The following is a 26,512-nucleotide window of genomic DNA, read 5'->3' on the forward strand; positions in this document are numbered from 1 at the left end:
TGATCAAAAGTTATATTGCATTCAATGCATTAAAAAGTGCCTGAATATGTTTTTATATATATATATATATATATATATATATATATATATATATATATATATATATATATATATATATATATATATATATATATATATGTGTGTGTGTGTGTGTGTGTATGCAATACTGTTAACTTTTTCCAATTTTATGTACACTTCGTTCTTTGTCTAACTTAACAAAATCATATAAAGTCACTCTTTCATGGACACTGTTTCGGTTTATCCTTTTCTTTTTTTTTATACTTAACGTGGAAAAAGCAAAACTAACACCAAAAAAGATGTATGAGTAAAAGTTTGTGTACACCGGACCATTACATCCACATGTGGATCCTCTTCAAACAGATCGACTTCCAATGATCTCGTTTCTGTAAAACCAGTTCTGTTCAGTTGAGGTTTTAGTGGCCTTGCATTCTTTCTCTCTCTCTCTCTCTCTCTCTCTCTCTCTCTCTCTCTCTCTCTCTCTCTCTCTCGTCTTCCATCTCTCATTCCTTCTAAGTCTTCCTTTCTCGCTCATGCTTTCATCTAACGTCTGTCAATCTTCCTTTCTCTCTTCCCTGCTCTCTTTCTGTGTCTCGTTCAGTTTTCCATTCTTTATCTCTTACTCCTTTCTTTTCTCTCTTTCTTTATAATCTTTCATTCCCTCTCTCTTGAGTTTTCCAGTCTCTTTCTTTCTCTCACACCCAATCTGTTTGGCCTCTGATTCTTTCTTTTCTCGATCTCTCACAATCAGTTTTTATTGGCTTAGAGTCTTCCATTCTTTCTCTCTCTCCCTCTCTCTAACACAATTTGTTTTTATATTGCCTCCGAGTCTTCCATTCTCTCGCTCTCTCACACAGTTTTTTTTTTTATTGCCTCTGTCGGAGTCTTCCTTTCTCTCTCTTGCTGTCTCTTTCTGAGTCTTGCGTTAGCTTCCTCTCTCTCATTCTGAGTCTTTAATCCTTCACACACACACACACACACACACACACACACCCCCATGACCTGGGTCCAAGATACCGATCATTTTAACACCCACCCATCATCCCAAATACTTCACTTGTGAAGACACTCAAATGTTCACATCATTATGAGGTCCTGTCGTTATTAGTGTTTCCATAACCACGTCTTCAGTTTAAAGCATTAGTTTGGTCTGAACTTTCATGTTACCAAAAAAAGAAATAAAGTCCAGAGACGCAGGAGAATAGCTGGTAGCTTGTTTTCCTATTTATTCATATGATCTTGTCTGGTTGGAGTATTCTGGTATGTAGATCCTGACATGTAAAGAAAAATCGTTTATATTCTTTTTAAAAATGAAAGAAGATATTTCATACATGTAGAAGGTCAAATGTAGGTTAATAATAATAATAAAGATTTACTGCCATCACAATTTCCACGTTTCTTCTCCCCTTCATGGTTTTTCCGTATGGTATTTTGTATGCTTCTGCACCACACCTCAACCCCACTTTCAGAGAGTCTCCCAAAGATGGACAAAAACACTCCGGCCAAATCCAAACGCACGGTCCAACCCGCCCACGACGTCACTCCTCCACTGAGTGACTTCAGCAAGCTTTCCAAAAAAAGGGCTGCTCTCGTTTTGGACAGGATTCCTTGCCTCCCACTCTGCCCAATCCGAGTCAGCTGCAGGACCTTCACTCTCCTGGAGCCTTCAGTGCTGCTGTTCAGTTACCTCGCATCAGCCCTCTGTGTCTGCTCCCTCTTCTCTTGGTCAGCGTGCAGGAGACACTGTCCCACAAGCAGCCACCATGGAGGCCATCAAGAAGAAGATGCAGATGCTCAAGTTGGACAAGGAGAATGCCATAGACCGTGCTGAGCAAGCTGAAGTGGACAAGAAAGGAGCGGAGGACAAATGCAAACTGGTATGAAGTGTTTGTGTGGACAGACAGAAAATCTTTTATCATTACTGGAAGGTTTTTTTTAGGAATTCTATAATTGTAGTGTGAAGTATAAGTATAGACCTATAATTATTGTTTAAAACTGGAATTTCAATCAGTATAAAATTTGGATTTCTGTCTTAGAATCTAACTGAGAAGCATTGGCCCTTTAGCTGTACATCAGCATGGCTGTAAAAGGACATGTGGACATATTAAGGCAGATCTTCTCTTCTGATAAGCTTCTGATGCCATGTGAAATCCAGCTAGCATCATCATTTTTGATTGGTTTATTCTATATTCACAAATGGTTAAAAACAATATTAGTGAATAATGCTGTGTGTTTGTGTGTGTGAGCATTTATTTATTTTATTTTTATTTATTATACTCAATACCACTTATAATATCCACACACACACACACATCCCCAGTGTGTTTAAATATATTTTAGGATGCTCAGTATGAATGAGTCACGAAATAGATGGGGTTTGACCTTTATATTCAGAGCAACTTGTGGATAAAAGGTTTGTGTGACATTTGCAAATCATTTTAGTCCACGCTTGTCTGCTCGCTCATGGTTTCTACATTTATCAGAGCCTGCTGTTTTCTCCTCCACACTTTTACAGGCCTCCATGGTTCCTGGGTAGCGAGAATGCTCGTTCTTGAATGCGGTTTGTTTTTCTTTCTTGTCTTCGCTTCACTTGGAATTCGTGTCTCGCATTTCTTTCTCCCTTGTATCAGTATGTTGGCATTTCTCGCCGTCTTCATGGATATTGAGCTCATACATGTGAATTCCTGTGTGTATTTGCTGTGGGGTTTATTTGGTTGTTAATGATTTGGGGACTGTTCATTTTTAGGAACTGGTTTTGTTCCACTGAAAACCCCTGAGGTGCAGAGGGTTTTTATTTTATTCTCTTTTTTCCTTTTAAGTAAGAAGAACTTTGTGGAGAACGCAGAAGCATGTACCCTTGAACAATTGCCAGCCCTTGGATATGTGTGTGTGTGTGTGTGTGTGTGTGTGTGTGTGTAATACAATACAATTTTCCAAAATGATCCCCATCAAATGCCATGTACGCTCTGATTCATATAAAGCCTTCACTTAATCTAGCCAGCCTTTTTTTGTTTCACTTCAAAGAAAACCTCATTCAAACCACAGTCTTAAACCAAGTGAGTGCCTCTGATGACATTTATGTGTCCCTTGTCTTTCTGTTCACTTTCCTGAGCATCTTGAAATACTTCCTGCGCCTGAGGCAGCACATGGGGTCACAGGTTACTCAACCACAAGATTCTGCATCACCCTCAGCCTTATAGATGGAAGATTCCTTGACTTCGCGTGACATCCAATCACAACGCTTCACACAACTCGAGCCGAGTGTGTCCATCATGAGCACATTGTGTTCACACCAGCAGCTCTGTCAGTCATAAGAGGCTTTTTATAGTCCTTTTATTTCTGGTTTATGGCCTATTGTGTCTCTTGTTACTGTGGGGAGAGGGACAGCTGTACCTATGTGTTTGTTTGAACGGCATACCAAGGGACTGACTTTACTGAATAAACGTAGTTTACTGGTTTTTGCTTCTTTCAAACTTAATCAGTGGCAAAACCACAGGAAATCAACTTTTGCCTTCTTTGAACACTTAGCCTACTGGTCCCTTAACACATCAAAGCCTCTGGTTTTGGCATCGTAGAACGCCCGGGCTTGTGATTTCATGAGCTTAGCTGAAAACTTTAATCATGGCCGCCAGTGAACTGTGGTCTATTTTCATAACAGGTCTTGTGGTTTGCACTGCCATATACAGTAGATCTCTAAGGACTAAAGAATACAATACACCAAATAGGTAGCTATTGCTGTGTTATGGCTGCCTGGCTACCGGATAACGTTTTATCGGAGCGTGCTGAAAGGGGAAAACGAGCCTCACCAGCTGCACTCCGAGTGAAGGCCTTCATCATGAAGGCTGTGTCTTATGTTCCCTTTATAATCCTGTCCTCATGCCATCTTCCTCCTGCCTGCCCTTCAGAATGGCACCACATTGATTTATGCCTTTTGCTTCAAATAGAATACACTGCCTTCTGTTTGCTATAGTTTGAAGTCAGTAATGAATTCATGAGGTCATGTCATGCTGGAAGAGTGTGTTCAAGGATATGTAAAGTGCAGGTAGGTATACATTGTTGATCTAATTGATCCTTTTTCACTTACTCTGTGTGTGTGTGTGTGTGTGTGTGTGTGTGTGTGTGTGTGTGTGTGTGTGTGTGTGTGTGTGAGTCAGCTGGAAGAGGAGCTGCAAGGTCTCCAGAAGAAGCTGAAGGGTGTCGAAGATGAATTGGATAAATACTCGGAGTCGCTGAAGGATGCGCAAGAGAAGCTGGAGCAGGCTGAGAAGAAAGCCACAGACGTAAGTGACCACAGATGCAGAAGTACACACTTTTGTCTTTTGTTGTAGTGTTAACAAAAAAAATATATATATATATATATATATATATATATATATATATATATATATATATATATATATATATATATATAAAATATTTATTTTTATTTATTTTTATTATTTTTCTGATCTGACATAAAAGGTTTGCAAGACATTCCGGGGTTTGACCACTGGGTGGTGCTATTTCTTTAAAACGATTAAATTCTCATGCCCAATTTAATTTTGTTTACCCAGCCTGACCGCATCCCACATCCACGCCCCCGCTATTTGGGAAGACAAAATCTGGCTTAATGCAAAGTATAAGTCAAATGAATGTTTTTAAAGAAAGTGACTATCCTGGTGAATATTTTTTTGCATCTTATGTGAGAAAATCTGGAGTCGAAAAATACATTTCAAACATTATTTACTCCAGAAGTCTTTCCAATTGGATTTTAAAGTAATTCACATACTTAGCCATGGAACTACTATAATATCTGATGCTCTTTTGGCCTCAATCGTGAGCCTGTCCGGTTCATTCGCCCTGACTCGGGATTCCTCTCTTTCACATGCTAGAAACCCCTGCCAGGAGCGACTAAGCATAGCCATGCTGTTGACAGGCACTAGAAAAAGTGCCAACCTCTCCTCCACTATCACTTACTGTAAACACTTCATAAATCCAGTCAGCACCAGTTACGCATTTCAATCTTTCAGATAGTAAAAGTGGGACTCTTTTAGACAAGCGTTACTATCTTGCATTACTTGTCACCTACATCCACCTGCAATAGTAAAAAAGTAGATTTCAGACAGACAAAACATTTTTGGCTGATTTTAGACCATCTCAACAGTACTATCATCAGTTTCTCATGTCATCAGGGTTGCTTACAGTAACAGCTGTGATAATATTGAAGGGAAGGCGGTACTGAGCGATCTATGTGGCCTTCGCAACCTCATATACAATTCGAGACGTGGCTTAGTATACCCAGGAGCCTTATAGGATGGTGATCAGTATGGGGTGGAACACTGTAATTAATTAATAATTTAACAAATTACAGTACATAATTTACCAAAACAGAGCAATTTATACACGATACAGTTTATGTTTGTTTGTGGTTTGCGAGTGCAGGGTGAAGCATATGTTTTTATGTTCGCCTGCCATGCAAAACTTTATTAAACATTTATTTATTAAGATTTTTTTTTTTTTTACAATATAATACGTTTACAATTTTGTTATCATCGTAAGCTCGAACCATCTTAACTCAGGAGACCATCTGTGTACTGTATATATACACCTATTCTTCCTCTTTCTTGCAGCTTTACAGAAATAAATAAATTATGATTATTAATTAAAAGCCAGAAATAGATTTAATTCCTATACATTCATTTATCCCTAATGCACGAGCCACAGCAAAGGAAACCCATACCCATCTAGGTGATGTATCATTATATATATATATATATATATATATATATCATTTGCCTGTTTGAATTTATTATCTCAGCTTATAATCAATTTTGACCCAATGCCACAATGTAAGCAGTGTCAATCAGCGTTCCTCCCTTTCCTGTCCATGTTTCATGATAACATCCTTTCCTTTACTCTTGGAATCCTCACAGCCTCTGCCCCTGTAGTCATATTCTGTCTGAGCAGTTTCCCACTGTTGAACTCAGCAGATGACACGTGTCACATCAATGCTTATCCAGCAATATATTTGTCACCCCCTTTTATATAACCACATCCTTTTCCACCCTTTTACAAGGTACTCATTGTACTAAGGTACTGCTGGTGATGTCATTATAAAAGCATTAGAACGGTTTCAAAGTAATGTACAAGCTATATAAGGGAATATATATGAATATAATTGTGACTATAAGTATATAAGAATATCTCTTATTAAACTGGATTAATATGGTGGTTTAGATCTTTTTACATGAAATATAAAATACATGGATGAGATTCTGATGTCTTCTTAAATCGGTTCCTTTTGCTGAACTTTTAAAACATAAGCGATAATGCTAATCGAATTATTTGCATAAAGTTAATATCTAAGAAAAAGTAGGTCGTATTACCTACAAAATATATTACATGTATACAAATACAAAAATGCACACTATTATAACAACTCGAAAGGCAGAGTAAAGCTCATTTTCAACTCCATGAACAATGAGGACAAATAGAAAAGGGGAAAAACTCGAGTAGTATATGGTAAGGCAGTTTTTGATTGATAATCATGCTGAGCGTTTGCATTGTTATTATATGACCAAAGAAGGAAAAGAATGAATAGAATGCAGTCATTTGTTTATAGTGTACCGAAGTAATGCTCTCCAGTGCTTTCTCACCACTTCACCACCAGTGTGTCTTTCCAGACACCTAGAACAAGTGTGATTCAGTTCATAGTGTTGTGTGAATCATTGGGAATTATCCTAAGTGCAGTCATCCAAATGCACAAAATGGACTAAGACGTGTCTCTTGAGACACCCACAATCTGATTATTTCCTAATGCATGTCCTACGCAACTTCATCAAGCTGTAAACAGAACATCCATCACTACTCTCTTTTTGTTTTCTCTCTTGGATTTTATTCATTTAAATTTTTATTTGTGCAGTGCTTTGACTCCCAAAGCAGCTTTACAGAGAAAAAGTTATGAGGTTGGAATATATAAGTTTAGTACCTATAAGATTTGTTTCTCATAAGTTCATCCCTGGTAAGTGTGGTAGGGGGAAAAACTCCCAATAATAATGATAAGTTATAAGAAGAAGAAACCAGACCCAAAAGGAAACTCATCCGTATCTGGGTGGCACCGAATGTCCATTCATTACAGTTCCATTATTGTTGGTTGGAGTGATAAGAGCTTAAATGCAGAACTGTTCAGTGGTCCTAAGCCATTGTAGTAGGATGGTGATATTAATTACAGTCCAAATCCATTTTCAAAGTTCTTTAGTTGCTCAGTAACCTCATGGTTCTTTATGCTGTTGATGTGAATCCATCCTCACCTTTACAGAGTGGTGTCCAATTAAAGAGAACTCCATCCCGAGGTAGGGCATTGCGATGAATCAGGCAGATCTGAGGTAAAGAAAGGGAAAAGAACACTGAACACTGGTACCTCAGGAGCATGCTTTAGCATCCTTATTGTTAGATAAAAGATAAAGACACTGTGCAAAGTGATCAGGGTGTAAGTATGAATTCTAAAAAGACTAGAGAACCAGGAGGTAACACAGACATGAGGGATCTCTGGGATAAGAGATGGTCCACCACACCATCGTCAACAGACTCGAGTTATCTCTTGAAGATAGTATGAAAAAATGCAGTTTTGCAGTAAAAAAAAGTAATCTTCTTTCAGAAAAAGAAACGTCTCCTCACAGAAAACATTTCAACCAGTTTATGAGTTTCTAGTGTCTGAGTTTCTCTGTCTATCGTTGCTCTGATATCAGTTCAGACTGTAATATAAATGACAGGATCGCTCATTCACAGGCACCTTGTATAGTGGATGATCTAAATCTTAATATACACATTTCAGTCAAATGTTTTGATATTTGAGAAAGAAAAACATCATTCTCAATATGGTAAAAACTCTCTGGAGACATTAAGTGTCATGTCTCATGGACATTCCATTAAACGTGACTAGGAATGGTTTAAAAAGTGTGTTGTTTTAATGACTATCAAATTAAAGTTCACGATTATTGGCATTTGGTTGTGGGATAAGAGGAATTAAAGCACAATAAGGCGTTCTGTCGTAGGAAAATATCCCATGCTGGGCTGGTGTGAAGTCCTGAACTTAGAGCCAAACCAGTAATAACATCAGGGTAAAGAAGGTCCTTCTGCCAAATCATAACATCAGAACCAGGAATATTTTCATGTGGAGAAAAAAACAATATATGGCTATAAGGAGGTTCATGAAAGTAGTTCTAGTAAATCTGAAACTTAAAACACTAATTATAATCAACCAAAATAAATTAGAAACGAAAGAAAGAAAAAGAAATGTAAAAAAAAAAAAAATAGAGGCCGCTGTTTCCCTAATGACGTCACTACACCGATAAGAAATGGGCGGGGCCTCGGTGACGCCGCAGAGTGCGCAAGTTTTCTACAAAAGCGCTTTTCTGTTTCGGCAGTAAGCAGGTCTCTCTTCCAGAAGGAGCTGAGATCCATTCCAGAGCTCACTCATGAGAAGAAACTTTAGTTTCGCAGGTTTAGAGCTTTCAGGGTCTGGAGGTGGGTCTCACTTTCTGCGCACTCCAAGGAGTCCAGGGTAATAGTGACGCAATAAGTAAGTAAATAATAAATAAATCAATAATAAATAACCCGAGCTGCTGGTAGCTGAGTCGGACCTGAATGGTCGGAATGTCCTCCATCGAGGCTGTGAAAAGGAAAATCCAGAGTCTGCAGCAGCAGGCGGACGATGCAGAAGACCGGGCAGAAGCTCTTCAGAGAGAGGTGGACTCAGAGAGACATGCCAGGGAGAGGGTAAGACTTTAGAACCAGAGCTTGAGACAGATATGAGACATATGAGATGAGGTATATTTTTTTATCCGACGCGTTAAAACCTGCGCATTTTGTGGTTATTTTGTGTCTCCACTTGGTGATTATGTTGGTGGACGCCTGCAGAGAAGAAGGATAGAGTTACAGAGTTACTATAGAGACTCTACTTCAGGCTGCTCATGGCCTTCAGGCTGCTCATGGCCTTCAGGCAACTCGAGACTCACTGCCATTCATAAACTAAAACCAGACAATTTAATCAGGTTCAAATTTGGTATGGAAGAAGAACTTAGTGGGCAGTAATGCATGTGTTATTATATGTTTAGTTCATGGAGGTTCTACTGACCATCTTCTGTAACTTAAAAGTGCATTTTAGCTATTAAAAGTGATGTATTATGCCCTTAATTGCCAATAGGGTGATACCCCTCATTTTCACACACACACACACACACACACACACACACACACACACACAGGTATATATATCCGTAAGTGCACTGCACTTTAAATGGATGTACAACCATTTGGAGTAAAGCGTTAAAGCTATGCTGCATACTCCAGCCATGCATACTTAAAGGTGTATGTGTGAAGGTTCCTCCCCTGTCACATGAAAAGACACCTTTTTATTTCTGAGAGTATACTGTATTTAACTCGAGATTACACTTCATTACGTTTATTATACATGTCGATAAGGATTATGGTGGTTATCTGTTTCCGGCACATTCTGCTGACACAAATACATCAAAGTTCTTACTGTCCCTCTAACTGCTGTCTGGACTTTAGAGGTTTGTCCCAGCTTGAGTGTTTAACCAACCTGCTCCCACTTCCTGTGTCTCCTCCCAGTCTTCATCCCCATTGGCTTGATTCAGCCTGGCCTCGATCCCAGAGAGCACAAGGTTAATCATTTCCTGTGCTCTTTATTGCATGTGAGCCAAAAAAAAAAAAAAGACCTTGGGAATGTCCAAACTTCTCGTATATCAGATACATAGTGCTTGACTTTGGAATTTCGAACACACATGCGTGACCCAGAGTCTTAAAAAACTGAACAATTTCTATAAAATTGTGCATTAAATATAATATTTGAAACCACTGAAATATAAACAATAGTATAAAAGACAAACAGAGGCATAAAACCTTTTCAGGTTACCTTGTAAAAAAAATAATGAAATACAGGCTGTAGTGTAAATGCGATATTAAAAAAGAAACGAGGCATGTGGACTCTTCACCAAACAAAGCCGCTCGAACTGTGGGCCGTTAAAAGCTTTTGTGATTGTTTTTACATCGACAGAGAGAGTTGCATTGATTGTGAATGATAAATTTTAGCCATGAGTAATATTTGGGATGCCATTTATGACATTCCACATCTGCCCTGCCGAAGCGCACTGGAATGGGTTCAGACTGGGAGGATTTGACAAAGCGGGGTCTGATTATAGCTGTGGTCTGTTTGGGAGTGAGAGAAGAAGAACACTAGCTCTTTTGTGCTCCACTTGGCTCAGTGGGAAACGTGGAATGGTGGAATGTGAAAGCCAAAGCCTAATTATCTCAGTGTTCGGCATCTCCATCTGGACCTGCAGCTTCGTCTTTCCACACTCTCAGAGCAACGAGGGGGTTTACACTCGTGTACACACCTTTCTTCTATAAGTGTATTCAGTCGTATCAACATAATCTTTGCATAGGTTGTTGGACTTTGGTGTGTACACCAGTATGTGTTTTTTAATTCTAGCTTAATCTGTTTTGACTTCATTGTTAATTAATTTTATTAAATACAGAAATAAAGGTTATGAATAATCAAAAAGGCTACACAATTAAAAACGCAAATACGTTGTAATGTAACTTTCCAGCTAGTGTTTTGTATTTGTAGGCTAAAATTAGACATTAATGTAGCAGGTGAATGGTGGAACAATCAGGGCTGGGATATACAGAAGACCTTTCTTTTGAAGAACCTACAATACTTTTCTCTTTACAGTCATAGGAGAAGGTAGAATTTCTTTTTCATGTGGGATGCACCGCACAAGATTTACATTACGTAGTTTCTATGCAATAGAAACACAAACCTTAACTCAAGCAATACAGACTTTTACGAGCTGGCTGCAGATTTCTGATGACACATCGATTTTTCAGTATTAGTTAAGATTATTGAACAAATATTCGCGTGAAGTAAATAACTGCATTTAAGCTGATCGATTTATTATAGCTATTTATTATAGGTCAATTTTGTCCAGTTATCAGTAGTTTGCAAAAAAAAAAATTATATATAATATATGTAGATTTATTCAATTATTAAATGTGCAACAAAAGCTTTATTGAATATCAGTAATATATTTTATTAACGCTGAAAATTGTGAGGCTTTTTTTTTTTATGGTTTGCAAGTACTTTAAGTAACCTATTAAACACATCGGGTGTGCTGTTATGGGGAATTATTTAACGATGAGATCGTTTAATGGTCCCAACACAAAAGGGCAGTTACTGTTGCCAACCCCAAAAGTTAAATAATTCTTGCGAAAGCTAACAATAATTTTATTATTTTGTTTAGAATTTCTTCTGAATGATGTCATTTTATAATTGTATACGTTATTTTAAGGATCCTCCACTCAAACCTGTGTGGTGAATTGTTTTAAGATATCGAATTTTCGCGTTAGTGAGCATAAAGTTTAGTTTTGGACGCGTTGTATTGCAACAAAATAAATACCCGAATCATGACGTTGGTATTTGAATTCTTGCACTGGAAACATTTATTAATTTATTTGAAAACCTATAGACTCAGGTCTGACAAAGAAAAGAAAAGCCACTCCTTGAGTTTATAGTTTTTCCAGTCACTGTCATGTAGCATGTCTTTCCTTTATTTTCCACCTAAACCGAGTTAGCAGGGTGATAAATAGCTTAGCTGCTTTCCGAGGGCTAAACGAACTTTACACTGTGATTCTTATCTGAACAGCATCCAGAAGAAACTCAGTCTGAATGTCCCATGAGAGGAAGTCTGCACATATATAACCCTAGAACCGCTGGTTCCCAGGATATATGTCTCAGCAATGATATATTGATTGCTGTAATAATATCCCAAGGGCTAATGTGTTCATGGTGTAGACGATTTAAGAAAACACAGATATGCTTTGATTTATAAGAGTCACAGGACATATACACTTCATACTACAGCACTGTACTTTTCTATATATTACATAAGAATAGTTTGTGTTCTGTTAAGTGTATTTGATCATGTTTATGTTGTCCTCGTAGGCAGAGGCTGAGGTGGCCTCCCTGAACAGACGTATCCAGCTGGTTGAGGAAGAGTTGGACAGGGCCCAGGAGAGACTGGCCACCGCACTGCAGAAACTTGAGGAGGCAGAAAAAGCTGCAGATGAGAGCGAGAGGTGATTTATGATGAACATCGTAGAGAATGCGCTTTTTTTTAAAGTAGGACAAGTCTCTGAGTGTCTGGTCAGTTTACCTAGACGTTCCACATATGGTCTTCTATAATGTAAATCAAAGGTTTCCAACCCTAGTATGTGGTAATTATAAGGTAATGGGAGGCAGAACAATTAAATCGAGTCATTGAGGTTCTTGGTTTTTGAAAGTGGTGAATTGAAACATTGAAGCACTAAAACGTTTTTTTGGCTTCTTCGCCCCACAGAGGAATGAAGGTCATTGAGAACAGAGCAACGAAAGATGAGGAAAAGATGGAGCTTCAGGAGATGCAGCTGAAGGAGGCCAAACACATTGCTGAGGAGGCTGATCGCAAATATGAAGAGGTTTGTAACTCGGGATGTTTAAAATCCCATTGCTGAGAGATCATTTTGTATCTGAGACCAGATTTCGGGTTTGCCTGCCAAAAAATATTACCTAAGGTTTTCTGAAATCCATGAGGTCTTGTATAGATTTCTTTTTTATATTTAATTTCCTTCGTTTCTCAATTTCTATCTTGCCATTATGAAACATTTGCGGATGTTTTACATGTGGCTGATCTAATGGCTTTTTTCTAAGACACTACTCAATCTTTTGGCATTAGGAATCTGAATCAGTGCTGTTTTCTATTAATCAGTCCAATGCAAATGATTACACAATTTTGGTACCAACGAGAATCAATTGGACTTAGGAGTGTTGTTAAATGGTTATCCACACATGAGCACAGATAAAAAATTAAATAAAAAAAAAGAACAAACAAAAGAAAGAAATCTTTACTGTCTCACAGCAGGGTTTTTTTGTTGAATTTAATCATTCTGGGAAAAAATATAGTTATTCATAATTTTTCCAGTAATTTTTTTGAGGGTAATTTGTTTGGCTAATCAATAAATAATAATCACCATTATTGTGATATTGATGAAGTTGCTGTAACTCTCATATCTTTGACTGTATCAGTCATCTCTCCAACCTTCTCTAAGTTTCCTCCTGCTGTTGTTTAGGCTAAACCTTTAGGCCAAAACGTTTTAGGCTAAAGCTTTTTTATATATACTGTGAAAACACGCTTTAACAGTTTGAAATACTTATGTATAGTGATCCTACATTTCCATTTTGCCTTGTCTGGTAATTTACCTTTTCGCTTTTTGGAAACATTGTGGAACTGACTGACTGTCTCCTCAGGGGTTCCTTCCACATACATTCCCAGTGTGATCAGTTCATCCTGTTGGCACAAGTGGAACTGTTTAATGTTACTGTTTTTGGGTCTTCTTTACTTTGAAAAAAACGCTTATGTGAGACAATCATTTAAGGGCATCTTAAACACTTCCAGTATTCAGCTCGAAATTCAACCTTGTCATCCTGTGTAGAACCACAAGATTCAGTTTCTACAACACAGATCAATGAATTGATGCTTGAAGACCATCATAGTTGCATTTAATGCATGTACCAGCAGCATTTTAGTATTTCGACATGCCCCCAACCTCAGTGTCCATCTTGTTAACAAGAGCCGATTCGCACGTGACTTGACTCCTGATCTCTTTTGGCCCGCTGAGTCAACACTTGCATTAACTTTGGAATGCAAACCTTTAGACTTACTGCTTCTAGGGCAATAATACAGTACATACTTGCTGCTTGAGTGCTAGAATCCTGTGCACTGCCATGTCATGTGTGGGTGCATGGGGGCAGAGAGAAGTGCAGATAATCCTTTTAATTTAAAACTATATATAAATGTGAGCATAAACTAATCCAACATCCGTGAAAGACAAACGTAAGACAAAGCGTTTTGTCAAAGTTGAGACTATATACAAATGCTAATCAAGGTGCCAAGGAACAAGTGTGAGTAACACGTGACCAAGCCATCTGAGAGTAGAGTGGCAGCAGGGAAATGTAGTCTCTGTGTTTAATCATTTACATTTACAGCATTTGGTAGACGCTCTCATCCAGAGCGACTTACGTTTATCTCATTTATACAACTGAGCATCTGTGGGGTTAAGTGTTTTACTCAGGGGCCCAGAAGCTGTGCTTTAAGTTGTGCTATTCTCTACATCACCGTTTGTTTGTTGTTGATTTGTAGGTGGCCCGGAAGCTGGTCATCCTTGAGGGTGATCTTGAGCGTTCTGAGGAGCGTGCTGAGGTGGCTGAGGCGTGAGTATTATTTACAATCAATAGAGGAAACGTGAAAGTATGAAGTTCAGCTATTACATTAAAAATTTACAAATTTCTATTCTTGCTTTGTTGTTTTAAAATATGCTATTAATATGCATTCTGTATTGACATTTTTATAACGTGTTTGAATGTTCGTTTATACCAAGTGTGTATCGTAAACTAGAGCTGTGTTTGTAGTATATTCACTAATTTGGTTCGATTTTGCATGAACAGTGATGCAACATGCTGCATGTTTGTGGTGTCTGAAAGACTTTCCAAAGCAACAGGCAGAAAATAAATACCACATTTAATTGTATTTGCACAGAATTTGCAACCAAGGTACAGTTGTCTGATCTCAGGCCACGCCCACATAGTATGTTAAGTCAATGTAGGTCAAGATGAAAAATGGGGAGTCATTTGGTTAAGCCCACTACCAGAGGACATACGGTTTTGAGTATAAAATGGATTACACCCAAGCAGAATAGCGATATTCTTACATTATGATTGTGTTTTTTAAGGTTGGGCTTTCTGAATGAAATCTTTAGAGATGATTATCTCAATTTTCACAGGATAGAACTTTCCTTGTGATTGAAATACATGCAAAGTAATCCATATTACTCAGTCAGACTTTCTCTTATTCCACCACTCAAACCAGTGCTGGTGTGCTTAAGGCAGTTCTGAGAGCTTGATTGAGGTGATGGCAGATAGCATTAAACAGTGTTTTTTGCTCTGTAGAAATTGAAGTCGAGTCAAGTCAAAGTGAACTTTATTGTCATTCAGCCAGTCAGTGATGTAAGGCTCCCATTTGCAGATGTAACATACAACAGTCAGCAGCCAGGACAGGCAACAAATGGACAGCAAGATAGACAGTAGACTAGACAATACTGGAACTCAATACACATGGATTACACAATAGACACACAAAAACACATTTCATGGTGTGAATAATGATCTTTATATGTTGCTTGTCTAAGGGAAAGAACGGCATGGCTTGAGATCGGTCAGTTGTATCAGATTAGTCTCACTGTCTATTTGTTTACCAGCTGCCTGTGGTACCTTTCAGGAACCCCACTCTGTATACAGAAAAACATGAGTGAGAAAGTTCTCTAACCACAGTGAGGATTTTTTCATCCTCTCTATCCCTTTGTTTTCTCAATGATCCAATGAACCCCACCCTGGAACGCACCATTTATGTGGCTCCCCTCTTCTTACACCCATTCTCTGCTCATCTTGGACTAACCCAGTCGAGCCAGACAGCTGGAGGAGGAGCTTAGACTCATGGATCAGAATTTGAAATCCATGATGTGCGGAGAGGAAGAGGTACAGCAGTGACTGTTGCTCAAGCACCTTGTTATTCATGCTGGCTTTTTCCTCTCCTCCATTCTTGCTGGAACTTGCTAACTTTTCTTTGTGCTTTGCGTAACTCCAACTCCGCTTCGAATGGCTTCTGTTTCTCAGCTTGTAGGTGAACCTTCTGCCTGGCAAAGGTGGCCCCTACTAAAGCCTTAGGAAAGAGACTTTTTCTGACTAGCAATGTTGCAAAATTGCAAGATGGTTTTTAATTATCTTTATTCTGATTATAAGCCAGTTATATATATATATATATATATATATATATTATAGATATATTACTTTATACTCTATGTATAAAACTCTTTTAGGAAAAGTCTTTTTCCTAATGCATTTAATCTAAGAACTTATGTCATGCAGGTAAGTTTTAATTCCCCGTAGTATCCACAGTATCTGGTATTAGGAGAAACATCTCCATCTTCAGTTCGGGGTCTCCTTAGGCTAGACTTATGCTTTTTCTATCTTCTGAAAATGCTTCCTTTTTCTCTCTCTCTTTCTTCCTCTACTTTTTCTCAACCTCTCCTGCTACGGCACAGCAAATCTGGTGATCTTGAGGAAGAGTTGAAAAATGTCACCAACAACTTGAAGTCTTTGGAGGCCCAGGCAGAGAAGGTAGGCGAAGCAGCAACAGCTGGTGGCTGTTTTACTGTAAAAAAGCCAAAAGAGCCTCACAATTACATCACTGAGCCAAAGCTCACAGGTGTTTGGGTTTAGAGACTGTTACTGAAGCACTAAGTGGGACAATATGAAACCAAAAGACTTGTTTACAGCACAAAAGCCATTTCTTATTTATTTATTTTAGTAGGAGATTTGTTAACGTCTCTGCTCAAGGTATTGATAGCTAATAAAGTGTAAGATAATCTTTATTTTTTAGAATTCTTTCTAGATTGTGCCGCACTACTGTATTAGTCTTTACAACATCTCTGCTGTCAAACTGCTTTGCATTTTCTCTTTTCTCATTTTCATTTCTTTTCATATTCGGTTTTCATTATTACTTATTAATGCTTCCACAATTCCTTACTATGTAGTACTCAACAAAAGAAGACAAATATGAAGAGGAAATCAAAGTACTCACTGAAAAGCTGAAAGAGGTGAGTAGTATGTTAAAGGTTTTTATTTCCTGAAAGTTGTTTTTACTTGTTGGTTGAGTTGGAGTTTCTGTTCCTAGGCTGAGACTCGTGCTGAGTTTGCCGAGAGGTCTGTGGCTAAACTTGAGAAGACCATCGATGATTTGGAAGGTATGTTAGCAAGCTATCAACAGTCAGAATTGCGTATAATTAATCGACCCCCGTCATTAAGTGCATCTGTGTTGAGAATGAGACGATCTAACATGTGTTGTGTATTTAACTGAATGCCTGAGTTCACTTACAAGTGTTAAACGTGTTAAAGTACCAAAACCTGCCCTGACAAACCCATACATGGCTGAGTCAAAGAGAGCACTGAATTTCTCTTTCTCCATTCACTCAGAGAAATATTAGCCAATCAAGTTGATCTGTAAGCTCGTGAATGTGAAGAAGGGGAAAAAAACACTACTTTCAGCTGCCCTCTGCTGTGGCATGAGAGTATTTCAGAAAGTTTTGGTGACTAGCATTAAACGTTACAAAGAAAGAAAATCTTAGCCTTCACCCTTCCCAGTTGTTAGCCGTCATGTAAAAGATAAAAATGTGCTTTATACTTTCCACATGTACATTAAAGCGCAGTGAAATTCTTTCTTTGCATATCCCAGCAATGTTGAGAAGCTGGGGTCAGCCATGATACAGTGCCCCTGGATCACAGAGCTGCCACTCTTGGGCCTTACTCAAAGGCCCAAGAGTGGCAGCTTGGCGATACTGGGGCTTGAACCCCCAACCTTCCAATCAGAAACCCAGAGCTTTAATCACTGAGCTACCACTTCATTGGAGACAGACTCATTATAGAACTAATCAGACAGTCAGAAAGAACTTTATAAGAACCAGTAAAGTATCTTAAGGGTTTTCAGGCTTCCGAATAAGACAGTACAGTTTGGTGCAGTGTGACCTATGAAAACCCAAGTCAAGTCAAGTCAAGTCAAGTTTATTTGTATAGCGCTTTTCACAACAGACATTGTCTCAAAGTCCTTCTTAAAAGTTTTTGGATGAAAAACTGATCCTGATGGTGACACACTGACAATTAACTGAGCTTGGAACGAGCCATCAGCAAACATCATAATTTTTTTCCCTCTCTATGATTTGTCTGCTGTGTCTATTTTCATAGAAAAATGTAATTTCATTCTCAATGAGCAAGAACTTGACAAATGGCAAGTTGTGGTTAAGAACTAGCTAGTCTGATGGGATGTGAAGTATTGTATACTGTTTTTGCACAAACAGGATGTACTGTCAGTATGAACATGAACAAAATCCTGATTGTGTTCTTGCTAATATAATTAGTTGGCACGTCAAGATAACTATTTGTTTAAACTAATTGTGCTTGCCTTTAATTTAATCAATTTGTTTGCAGTCTTTATTGCATGTTGGTTAGAAGGATATTTTAACACAATTAGAACTCTACATAATCATGGTTTACATCTTTTGGAATGTTTGATCATGGAAACACGACATTTCTCAGCTTGGATTAGATGTGGAGTATGTGTGAGTGAGTTGAATGGACTGCACAATGTTAACAAGAGCTTGCATGTAGGTGTTGTAAAATCCATTAACTGACTATTAGACAAATGTGTACAGTCTGGTTAGTAGAGGTCAACCGATTCATCGGTTTTGCTGATTCATCGGCACAGATAGCTGATTGCTGGAACTATCGGTATCGGCAAAGATCCATACCGACAGTTTTTCCGGGTTGCGTTATACAGTATGAGAGCGGGCTCTAGAGGCCAGTCACTGATGCCACATGCTTTGTTTCAGTTTAAATGTCTTTTATTTTTGTTTGTTTTTTATGCAGTGTTCCTTTGAAAAGCTCTCGGATGATTAATCAGTTATCGTCAAGTATCGGTATCAGTAAAGTCCTCTATCGGTCAACCTCTACTGATTAGTTTATTAGAGTGCATGACCGCGCTGGCATTTAAATGCAAAGTGGAATTTTATCCTGCGCATATTTTGCCCATTGATAGCCACCATGATTTTATATGATTTAAAGCCAATTTTGAGATCTTCAATCTTTCCGATGTGGCAATCAGATTTTATTCTAGCTAAATAGGCGACAAGCCCAATAGCTAATGTATGACTAAGATCAGAAAACTACAAAGGTGCAATCAGATATGCTCCTGCTTAGAATATAAACCCTGCAGCCACTTTAGCAGATAAGATTGATGACTTTCGATTGAAGACAGGCTTTTATATTAGGATTATTCTAATAGCCAGTTATAGAGTTGCATTAAAATGCTGAAAGAACTGTTTCCTCTTTTCTTACCATCTCTCCTTTTTTTCCTCCACTCTTTGTTTCTCTTTTTTTCTCTCTTTCCCTGTGTCTGGTCTTTTACTGTTCCCCTGCCATGTGTGTGTGTGGATGAAATGCAGACGAAGTATACGCTCAGAAACTGAAGGGCAAAGCCCTAAGTGAGGAGCTGGATCTGGCTCTGAACGACATGACAACCCTTTAAATGCACTGTCTCAACCTTTCTCCACTTGTGCCTTCATCATCCCTCAGTTCCTCCTTGGCGCTTCCTAAATCTGGTTCATCTGGGGTTCACTTTTTTTTTTGTCATCCTTGCTTGTTTTTATTTCTCTCCATTCCATTATTTAAATCAGATCCTTTTCTAAATCATAAAATCAGTTTTCAGGAAAAAGAAATGAGCTAAGTTTCTTTATAATTAGGTTTGATACTGCGCACCCCAGAGAACCAGTCTGGGCCCTTCCTGTTTTTTTCTTTGCAGATTTTCTATGTAGCAAACTGTGTTCAGTTTCATTACCTTTCTGTTTGAAAGATATTTCTCTTCTTGAGCTTTGCCAGTTTGTCAGTGTTTAAACATCTGCTTCATTGTTCTTCTGGAACTTGTTCAGTATTTGTTCTCAATGTTTATGTACCACACTGTTTTCTCCCTCTGTAATAAAATGCAAAAAACCCTGCTTTTCTCTTTTTTCCCCCTCTTTATTTTTCCACTCAAACACAATTATTACTATCTTGCTTGTTCATTGCCAGTTCATTTACAGCTTTGGATGGGATTTACAGTTTGATTGCCAAGAACACTGTGATTTATAACTTTCTTAACTAAGAGTATTTGTTTTATTTGTTAAGTTCAACAAGGCAAAATGTCGTAGTAATTTTAAGATGCACTTAATCCCTAGTTTGAAAAGAAAAGGACAATGATACAAAGACAATTATGACTTTTTATAGGGCAGATATTTTCCTTATGCAGTACTGTACATATAATACAACCCTGATTTATATTAAAGATTCTACATAGCAACAACCCTTTTGAATTTCGAAGGTTCAGAAAAGGAGGAACATTTTATAATTTATAATCTTTGTTTCTGTGTTATGACAAAGTAGGAAAGTGTTATAAACAGTTATAACAGTAATTAAAAAAAGACACAAGAAATGTGTTGATATTCATGATGTCTTTACCAATCCATTTGCATATTCTGGTATACAGAATTTCCTTTTTGTATATATTGAAATTGCCTTTTTTCTTCTCCAAATTCAATCTTCAGTAGTGCTGGTACCTCGTGCATTCTGACTGCACTAAACCCTTTTTATCACTTCCTTTCCTCATTTATGTTTCTGTCTTTTTTTTCTTCTCTGTCCTGCCAGCTATATGTCTGTTTGGCTCTTTTTGATGCTGTGAAAACAGACCACTTACATGAGATGGTGGAGAAAAAAGCACACTAATGGGCCGAGAGTAGATCTTAATGAGCTCAGCAGCTGAGCCTCTCCAGATGAAATTCTCTTCATGTTCAGAGTTGTTCACCGTCACATTTGGAAACTGAAAGTTGGGCTGATTTTAGAGGTAATAGTGTAAACACTGCTATTTTGTCAGACAGCAAACTGCAGGGTGTTCAATTAATGAATTGTGCCATTTGGCTGACAAGCTGAAAGTTTTGCATGTCATTCTTTAGATAAAAATGTTAGTGGAAATGTGTTTCTTTTGGGTCTAAATTAGTACTTGCCAGGTAATGATACATTAGTTACTTGAATGATCTTTCACAGTTCTGAGCATGTAAATGAGCGTGAGCTGGCCATTAAATAAAAAAGAAATTAAACCCAACAGTATGAAGAAATCCAGAAAATCCAGAACAATTAAACACATATAAGCTCATGTGTTACCTGCACCTTCCATGGAACTGCACTTTGATGCCATTTACAGTGTGTCAGACTCATTTCAGTCCATACAGAGTACTATACATTATATACAGTCAAATCTGCTACAGATGAAAGATAAGAGTGCAGTTGAAAGAGGTGCAGAACGTGTAAAATAACAGGGTGGTGCCATGACCCGAAATGTTCCATCTTATAAAACAGTAATTTGCCAAAAATTCCTTTAAAAAAAAAAGAAAAAAATTAATTTTATAGTTAAAAAAAAAAAACAATGATACATTATATTGCCAAAACTTTGTGTACACAAGTATATGGCATTTGATTTTTTAAGCATCGCATTCCACTTTCAGTCCCAATTCACCCTTATAGTTCCCTCCACTCTTCTTGTGAAGGTTTGCCCTCATTCATCCACAAGGGTTTTAGCAATGTCAGGTACTGATGTAGGTGAGGTGAGGAGGCCTGGGGTGTGGTCAGCGTTCACATTCATCCCAAAGGTGTTTAATTCGATTGAGGTCTGAGATCTATAGCAAGAGATCTTCCACTCCAAACCATGAAAGGCATATATTCATGAAGTTTGCTTCGTGCACAGGGGTAAAGTCAGGTGTAAAAGTCAGGTGTCCCAATAGTTTTGTCTATATAGTATATTAAAATTATACCAAAGTAGAATTGTTCCCTTCATAACGTCTTTCTTGGAGGTTAAAAACAGTTAAAGCAGGTAATTATGTTGAGAAATTGATCATGTGAAACCAGAATGCAAAAAGTCCTGAAAACTGTAAAATGTTACAATACTGACACTGGAGACTCCTTTCATAAATGTTAAGCTCCATAAGGACAAATTTGACAATTTTCTTTTCATTTTTACAACAACACAATAATAATATGTTTATTATAATATTAGATATTATATTATATGCAGTGTCCAACACATACCAATACGATTCTCCATGATAGAAAATTCATGGGTTTATTATTTTATTGTAATTAAATATTTGTCTTTGTTTTACTGTAACATTGAGAATCTAGTTTGCTGTTTATTAGTGTTAAGAACTGGAGCATGGGAATTTGGTTTATATGCTTCCATCTGCCCCTTTATGGGTTGACTAGTGCTTATGTGAACTGGACATATGTTTATATACAAAGCCATGTTTTGATTTTTAGGCTGTGAAACTTTATACCCTGTAAACATGCTTTTCTAGGTTTCCGAATATTTTCTAATATTGTGAATTGCTGATAAACCTAATTTCCACTGTGAGCACGAGTTTTATCTTCATATACATTTGTTATACTGATTAAAGCCAGACTTGGTTAGCATCATATCTCTGTTTACTATGGCATATACACTTTATTAACAAAAGTATTGAGACACCTGACATTTCCACTAAAATGTGCTTCTTCCCCAAATTGTTACCTCACAATTATGTATGATGTCTTTGGATGCACTGGCAATACATTTTCCTTTTCTCTTGAACTTGTCAGTGGAAATTGAACACAAACCTGCTCTAGCATGACAATGTGTTTGTACACACAACCAGCTCCAAGAAGATATAATTTACATAGGTTGGAGTGGAAGATCTCCTGCACCTTTGTATTTCATTGGAATGCTGATTGCACTCCAGGCCTCCTCACCTCACTTACATCAGTACCTGACTTTATGGCGGAATGAGCAGAAAACTCTGGATTGATATCAATATATACCAATATTATTTACATTTATGGCATTCGGCAGACGCCCCCTTATTCAGAGCGACTTACATTTATCGCATTCGAACAGCTGAGCAGTTAAGGGTTAAGGGCCTTGTTAAGGGGCCCAGGAGTGGCACTCTGGTGTGGCTTGGATTTGGATTAATGAAGTTCAGATTGGAAATCCAATGCCTTAACCACTAATCTACCACCTCCCACAATTTTATCTTATGGGCAGGAGTCCAGAAATGTTTGTCCATATAGTTAAGCTGAAATTCGGCGAAAGTCAAATTTAGCTAAGAAGGATTTACACATCTTTACACAAACAACCTGTGTTTGTTAAGCTGGATTGTTATCTGTGCAGGAAGAAAGTATAGGAAAAGAATTAAAAGTGGACAAAAAATCTGTTTTTGGCATTTTTGAATGTTCATTGAACTTTTCCTCTGCATTATCTGACAGCTTTTTCTGGGCTGTCACACATATGTGATTAGATAAAGCATTATTAGGACATTTTCATTTTGTCCCTTTAATTGAACGGGTGTGGTGGAGGTGCTGAGCTGAAACAGCCGCTGTCCTCTGTGAGTGTTCTTTTGTGCAGAATGAAACCGAAACCTCACCTGACATTTTACTTACACAACACACACTAACCAGACTCCGTACCAAGCGAGGCCTCAGTCTTACCTCATTGAGAGACTTTCCCGAGAGTCAGGAATCGGCTTCCTGCTCACGATTGTGTATGCGCACACATCAAACACACACACTTGTACCGTGTACTCTGTAAAAGACGGTTCCAGTGTAAATGTTATAAGTAAAAACTGAGATTTTAGCTTGAGTCTTGCTTTCTCACTTTGTCCTTTTTTTGTTTCTTTCTGCCACCAGAAAAACTAGCCCAGGCTAAAGAGGAGAACCTAGGCATGCAACAAGTGCTGGACCAGACTCTAATGGAGCTGAACAATTTATAAAGTGCAAAATCTGCGCTACAAAAAAAACAAACAAGAGTCTTACATGGCATAGAGCTTTCCAGTGGAGCCCCATGCTGCAAACCTGTGCACACACATCCCTTAGAGGGGTAAGGTTTTAGTAGCTTTAGTCTGATAGCCTCAGATTCCCTCTGCCATTTTATATGTCTAGATACACTTTCTGCAGTATATCTCCTTAAGACACAGACCCATTTTATTAAGCTTTATTAGCAGTTATAGAATCAGTGGTGCATCTATCAGAAGTGACATCATTTAGCTTTGGAGTAGTTCTGACACAAGACCAAAGTTACTGAACTGTCTAATTACTATGTCGTCTATTAACAACAGTTTAACTTCTCCTTTTAAACATCCACTCTGCTTTAATCATTCCAGTGCTTTACTTGACCAAAATCAACAAATTGACTAAGTGCTTTTTATTTTTTATTATGGAGCTTCCACTGATTTCCTAGCGGTTTATGTTACATTAATACGGACTGATTTCATACATGTGAACAAAGCACAGAATTATGAGTAATATTGACTGAATTTACGTCATCGCCATGGAAATGACCACCTGCTTACTTTAATTAGTGCTTCTATTCATAATTAATTCACCTGTAGGCAATTTTGACAGCTCATGAATCCATGTGCAGTTTAAACTTCCTTTTTTTTAGAAATCGCTAGAGAACTGGGTTTGGCCACGTTTGTTCATTTGATAATTCTAGTATATTACAGAACCAGAAATTCCTCTGAGAGTAGGTGCATGTTTACAGATGTGAAATCAGTCCACTCAGATCCACCAAAAATGATCGTCACAACCCAAGTATAGATGCCGATTGAAATCACAAAGGACTTTACCATATTTTTTTTTCTCTGAATTTGGATAAGTTCATTGAGTTTGTAATGTAAAGAGTGTTTCCTGTTTCATGGGGATTCCCCTTCAAATTCTTACCATGACATGTATAAACTGGTGCACATGCCACTGTGGTGCACCTTTTTCTTTTTTTTTTTTTTAAGTTTTGGATTAAATGGCAGGAATGTGATTAATGTCTGGATCAGTTATAGCCCATTTTTAAAGCTTCACTTAACTATGCAATCGCGTAAGCTCTTTGTTGAAGACAATTAAAATGTTGAATACAAATTCTGCCTTTGTGCCTTTATTTTTATGGTTTTTCCTGCTGTCTTCATAAAAATGGTTTCAGAAGATTATCTAGACTACAGTAAGTACCTCATATAGTAATAATAACATTATACCTTTGTTCCTTTGCGAAGTCTCACATTTTTATTATGAACAGCAAATGATGAGGCTGGCACACAAAATTATCGGGGACTGTACACACCCTTTGAATGACTATTTTGAGTGAATGCCCCTTGGTCGACGTTTAAGATCAATTAGATGTTCCACAAAACGGTACAAATTTACTTTTGTGCCCGAAGCAATACGGCTATGTAACAAATCCAGTTGACTTAGATAAATTATTTTTATGGATTTTAATAAAAATAAATTTTTCCTTCTATTTTAAGGTATTAACAGTGTGTGTTCTGATTGTGTAAAGCACCACGATAGCTTGAATTAATTGCCCCAAGGGGATAAATAAAGCTCTAAACTAAAACTACATGGGAGAAACACTGTGTAATTTTTTTCTGTAATGACCAGTAGAATGTTTGAATTTTTTTTAAGAATGCAAGTTTATTTTGGCATACTCATTTTTCAAGTATGCATACTTGTTTTTTTTAAGTGTGCATACCTTTTAAGTATGCATACTTATTTTACATACTCATTTTTCAAGTATGCATACTTGTTTTTTGTGTGCATACTTATTGTGCATACTAAGATAAGTATGCATACTTATTTAATTCAATTCAGTGCTATTTGTATAGTGCTTTTGACAATGAGCGTTACAATGTTATATAAATAATACAAATATAAATTCTAGCATCATAAATAAGTCCCTGTAAGTTTATTCCTAATGAGTGAACCTGTAGTGACAGTGTTATGGGGGAAAAAACGGTATGGATACCGTAAATGATATCAGGAAGAAATCTTGAGAGAAACCAAGCCACTGATCAGTTTATATTGGTTTTTATATATTAATTACAGTCCAGATCCATCATCATTGTTTAACCTTCGACTGTAATCTCATGTATCTTTAGGTGTTGTGTGTGTAACCATCCCCAGCTGCACTGCCTGGTAACAACCCCATCCAGAGGTAAGGCATCAGGGATAAATCAGGCAGACCCAGAAAGAAAAAAGGATTTTGATAAAACTTTTTAAACATTGTCTTTAACTCTAAATAGTCACAAGAGCACAATAAGTAAGAGAATTTCAAAGTTTCCAGAACATTTTAAAAGCAGCGCTGAGTTTAATAACAAGAATAGAACTTTTCCAGAACATTATAAATACAGTTACCAAAATATGAACCATACATGAAAATTAATTATGCATAGTATATTATGCAACAGATTGGATAGCAAAGTGGCCAATAACAGGAGATGTACCTTTCCTGTGTTTGGACCATCGAAATTAATCCTCTAATATATGAAATATAAGCAGTGATATACTGTAGCAGAGAGATATCTGTAGTTTGCATACTCAATAATCCAATGCTATCAAGTTACCATTTAATGAAAGAGAAAAGGACTTCTGAACGAGGATGATGCTAACAGGTTTACAGACTTGTAATGTCTGAATGCTTTAAGTTTTAGGGTGTTTTCGATATAACATTTTTTGTCTTAAAATATCAGAGTTAAAAAACTCTGTGTTTGTTGGGTCCCTACTTACAGGGTTATATATGGTTTTACAAGCACGCCTATTCAAATATTTATTTATAATTCCATATTTAGACTTACTGAGGGTCCTTAGAGAAATCAAACTGTGCTGTGGTCTGCTCACATAAATACACTGCTAATCCAATTCAGGGCCACAGAGATTCAGATCCCAAAAACATTCATTGCAATGGACAATGGACAT

At 37.5% G+C, this 26,512-nt stretch overlaps 1 protein-coding gene across 8 annotated transcripts; it reads left to right on the forward strand.

Annotated features, from left to right (window-relative positions):
- Positions 1-1,612: 1,612 nt before the first annotated feature.
- Positions 1,613-24,682, forward strand: tpm2 (tropomyosin 2 (beta)). 8 transcript variants are annotated; one of them, XM_046861053.1, is made up of 9 exons: positions 1,613-1,895; positions 4,173-4,298; positions 12,023-12,156; positions 12,417-12,534; positions 14,256-14,326; positions 16,213-16,288; positions 16,705-16,767; positions 16,845-16,914; positions 19,165-19,713. In XM_046861053.1, the coding sequence occupies exons 1-9, from the start codon at positions 1,782-1,784 to the stop codon at positions 19,245-19,247; spliced, it is 855 nt and encodes a 284-aa protein (XP_046717009.1). In that variant the 5' UTR covers positions 1,613-1,781; the 3' UTR covers positions 19,248-19,713. The 8 variants fall into 8 exon arrangements, with proteins under 8 accessions (XP_046717009.1, XP_046717008.1, XP_046717007.1 ...); XM_046861052.1 differs by lacking the exon at positions 19,165-19,713 and adding an exon at positions 23,462-24,682 and having other exon boundaries at positions 1,617-1,895; XM_046861051.1 differs by lacking the exon at positions 16,213-16,288 and adding an exon at positions 15,571-15,646 and having other exon boundaries at positions 1,617-1,895.
- Positions 24,683-26,512: the final 1,830 nt, after the last annotated feature.

Source organism: Silurus meridionalis, chromosome 11 (genome assembly GCF_014805685.1).
Source record: "Silurus meridionalis isolate SWU-2019-XX chromosome 11, ASM1480568v1, whole genome shotgun sequence".
Taxonomy (NCBI): domain Eukaryota; kingdom Metazoa; phylum Chordata; class Actinopteri; order Siluriformes; family Siluridae; genus Silurus; species Silurus meridionalis.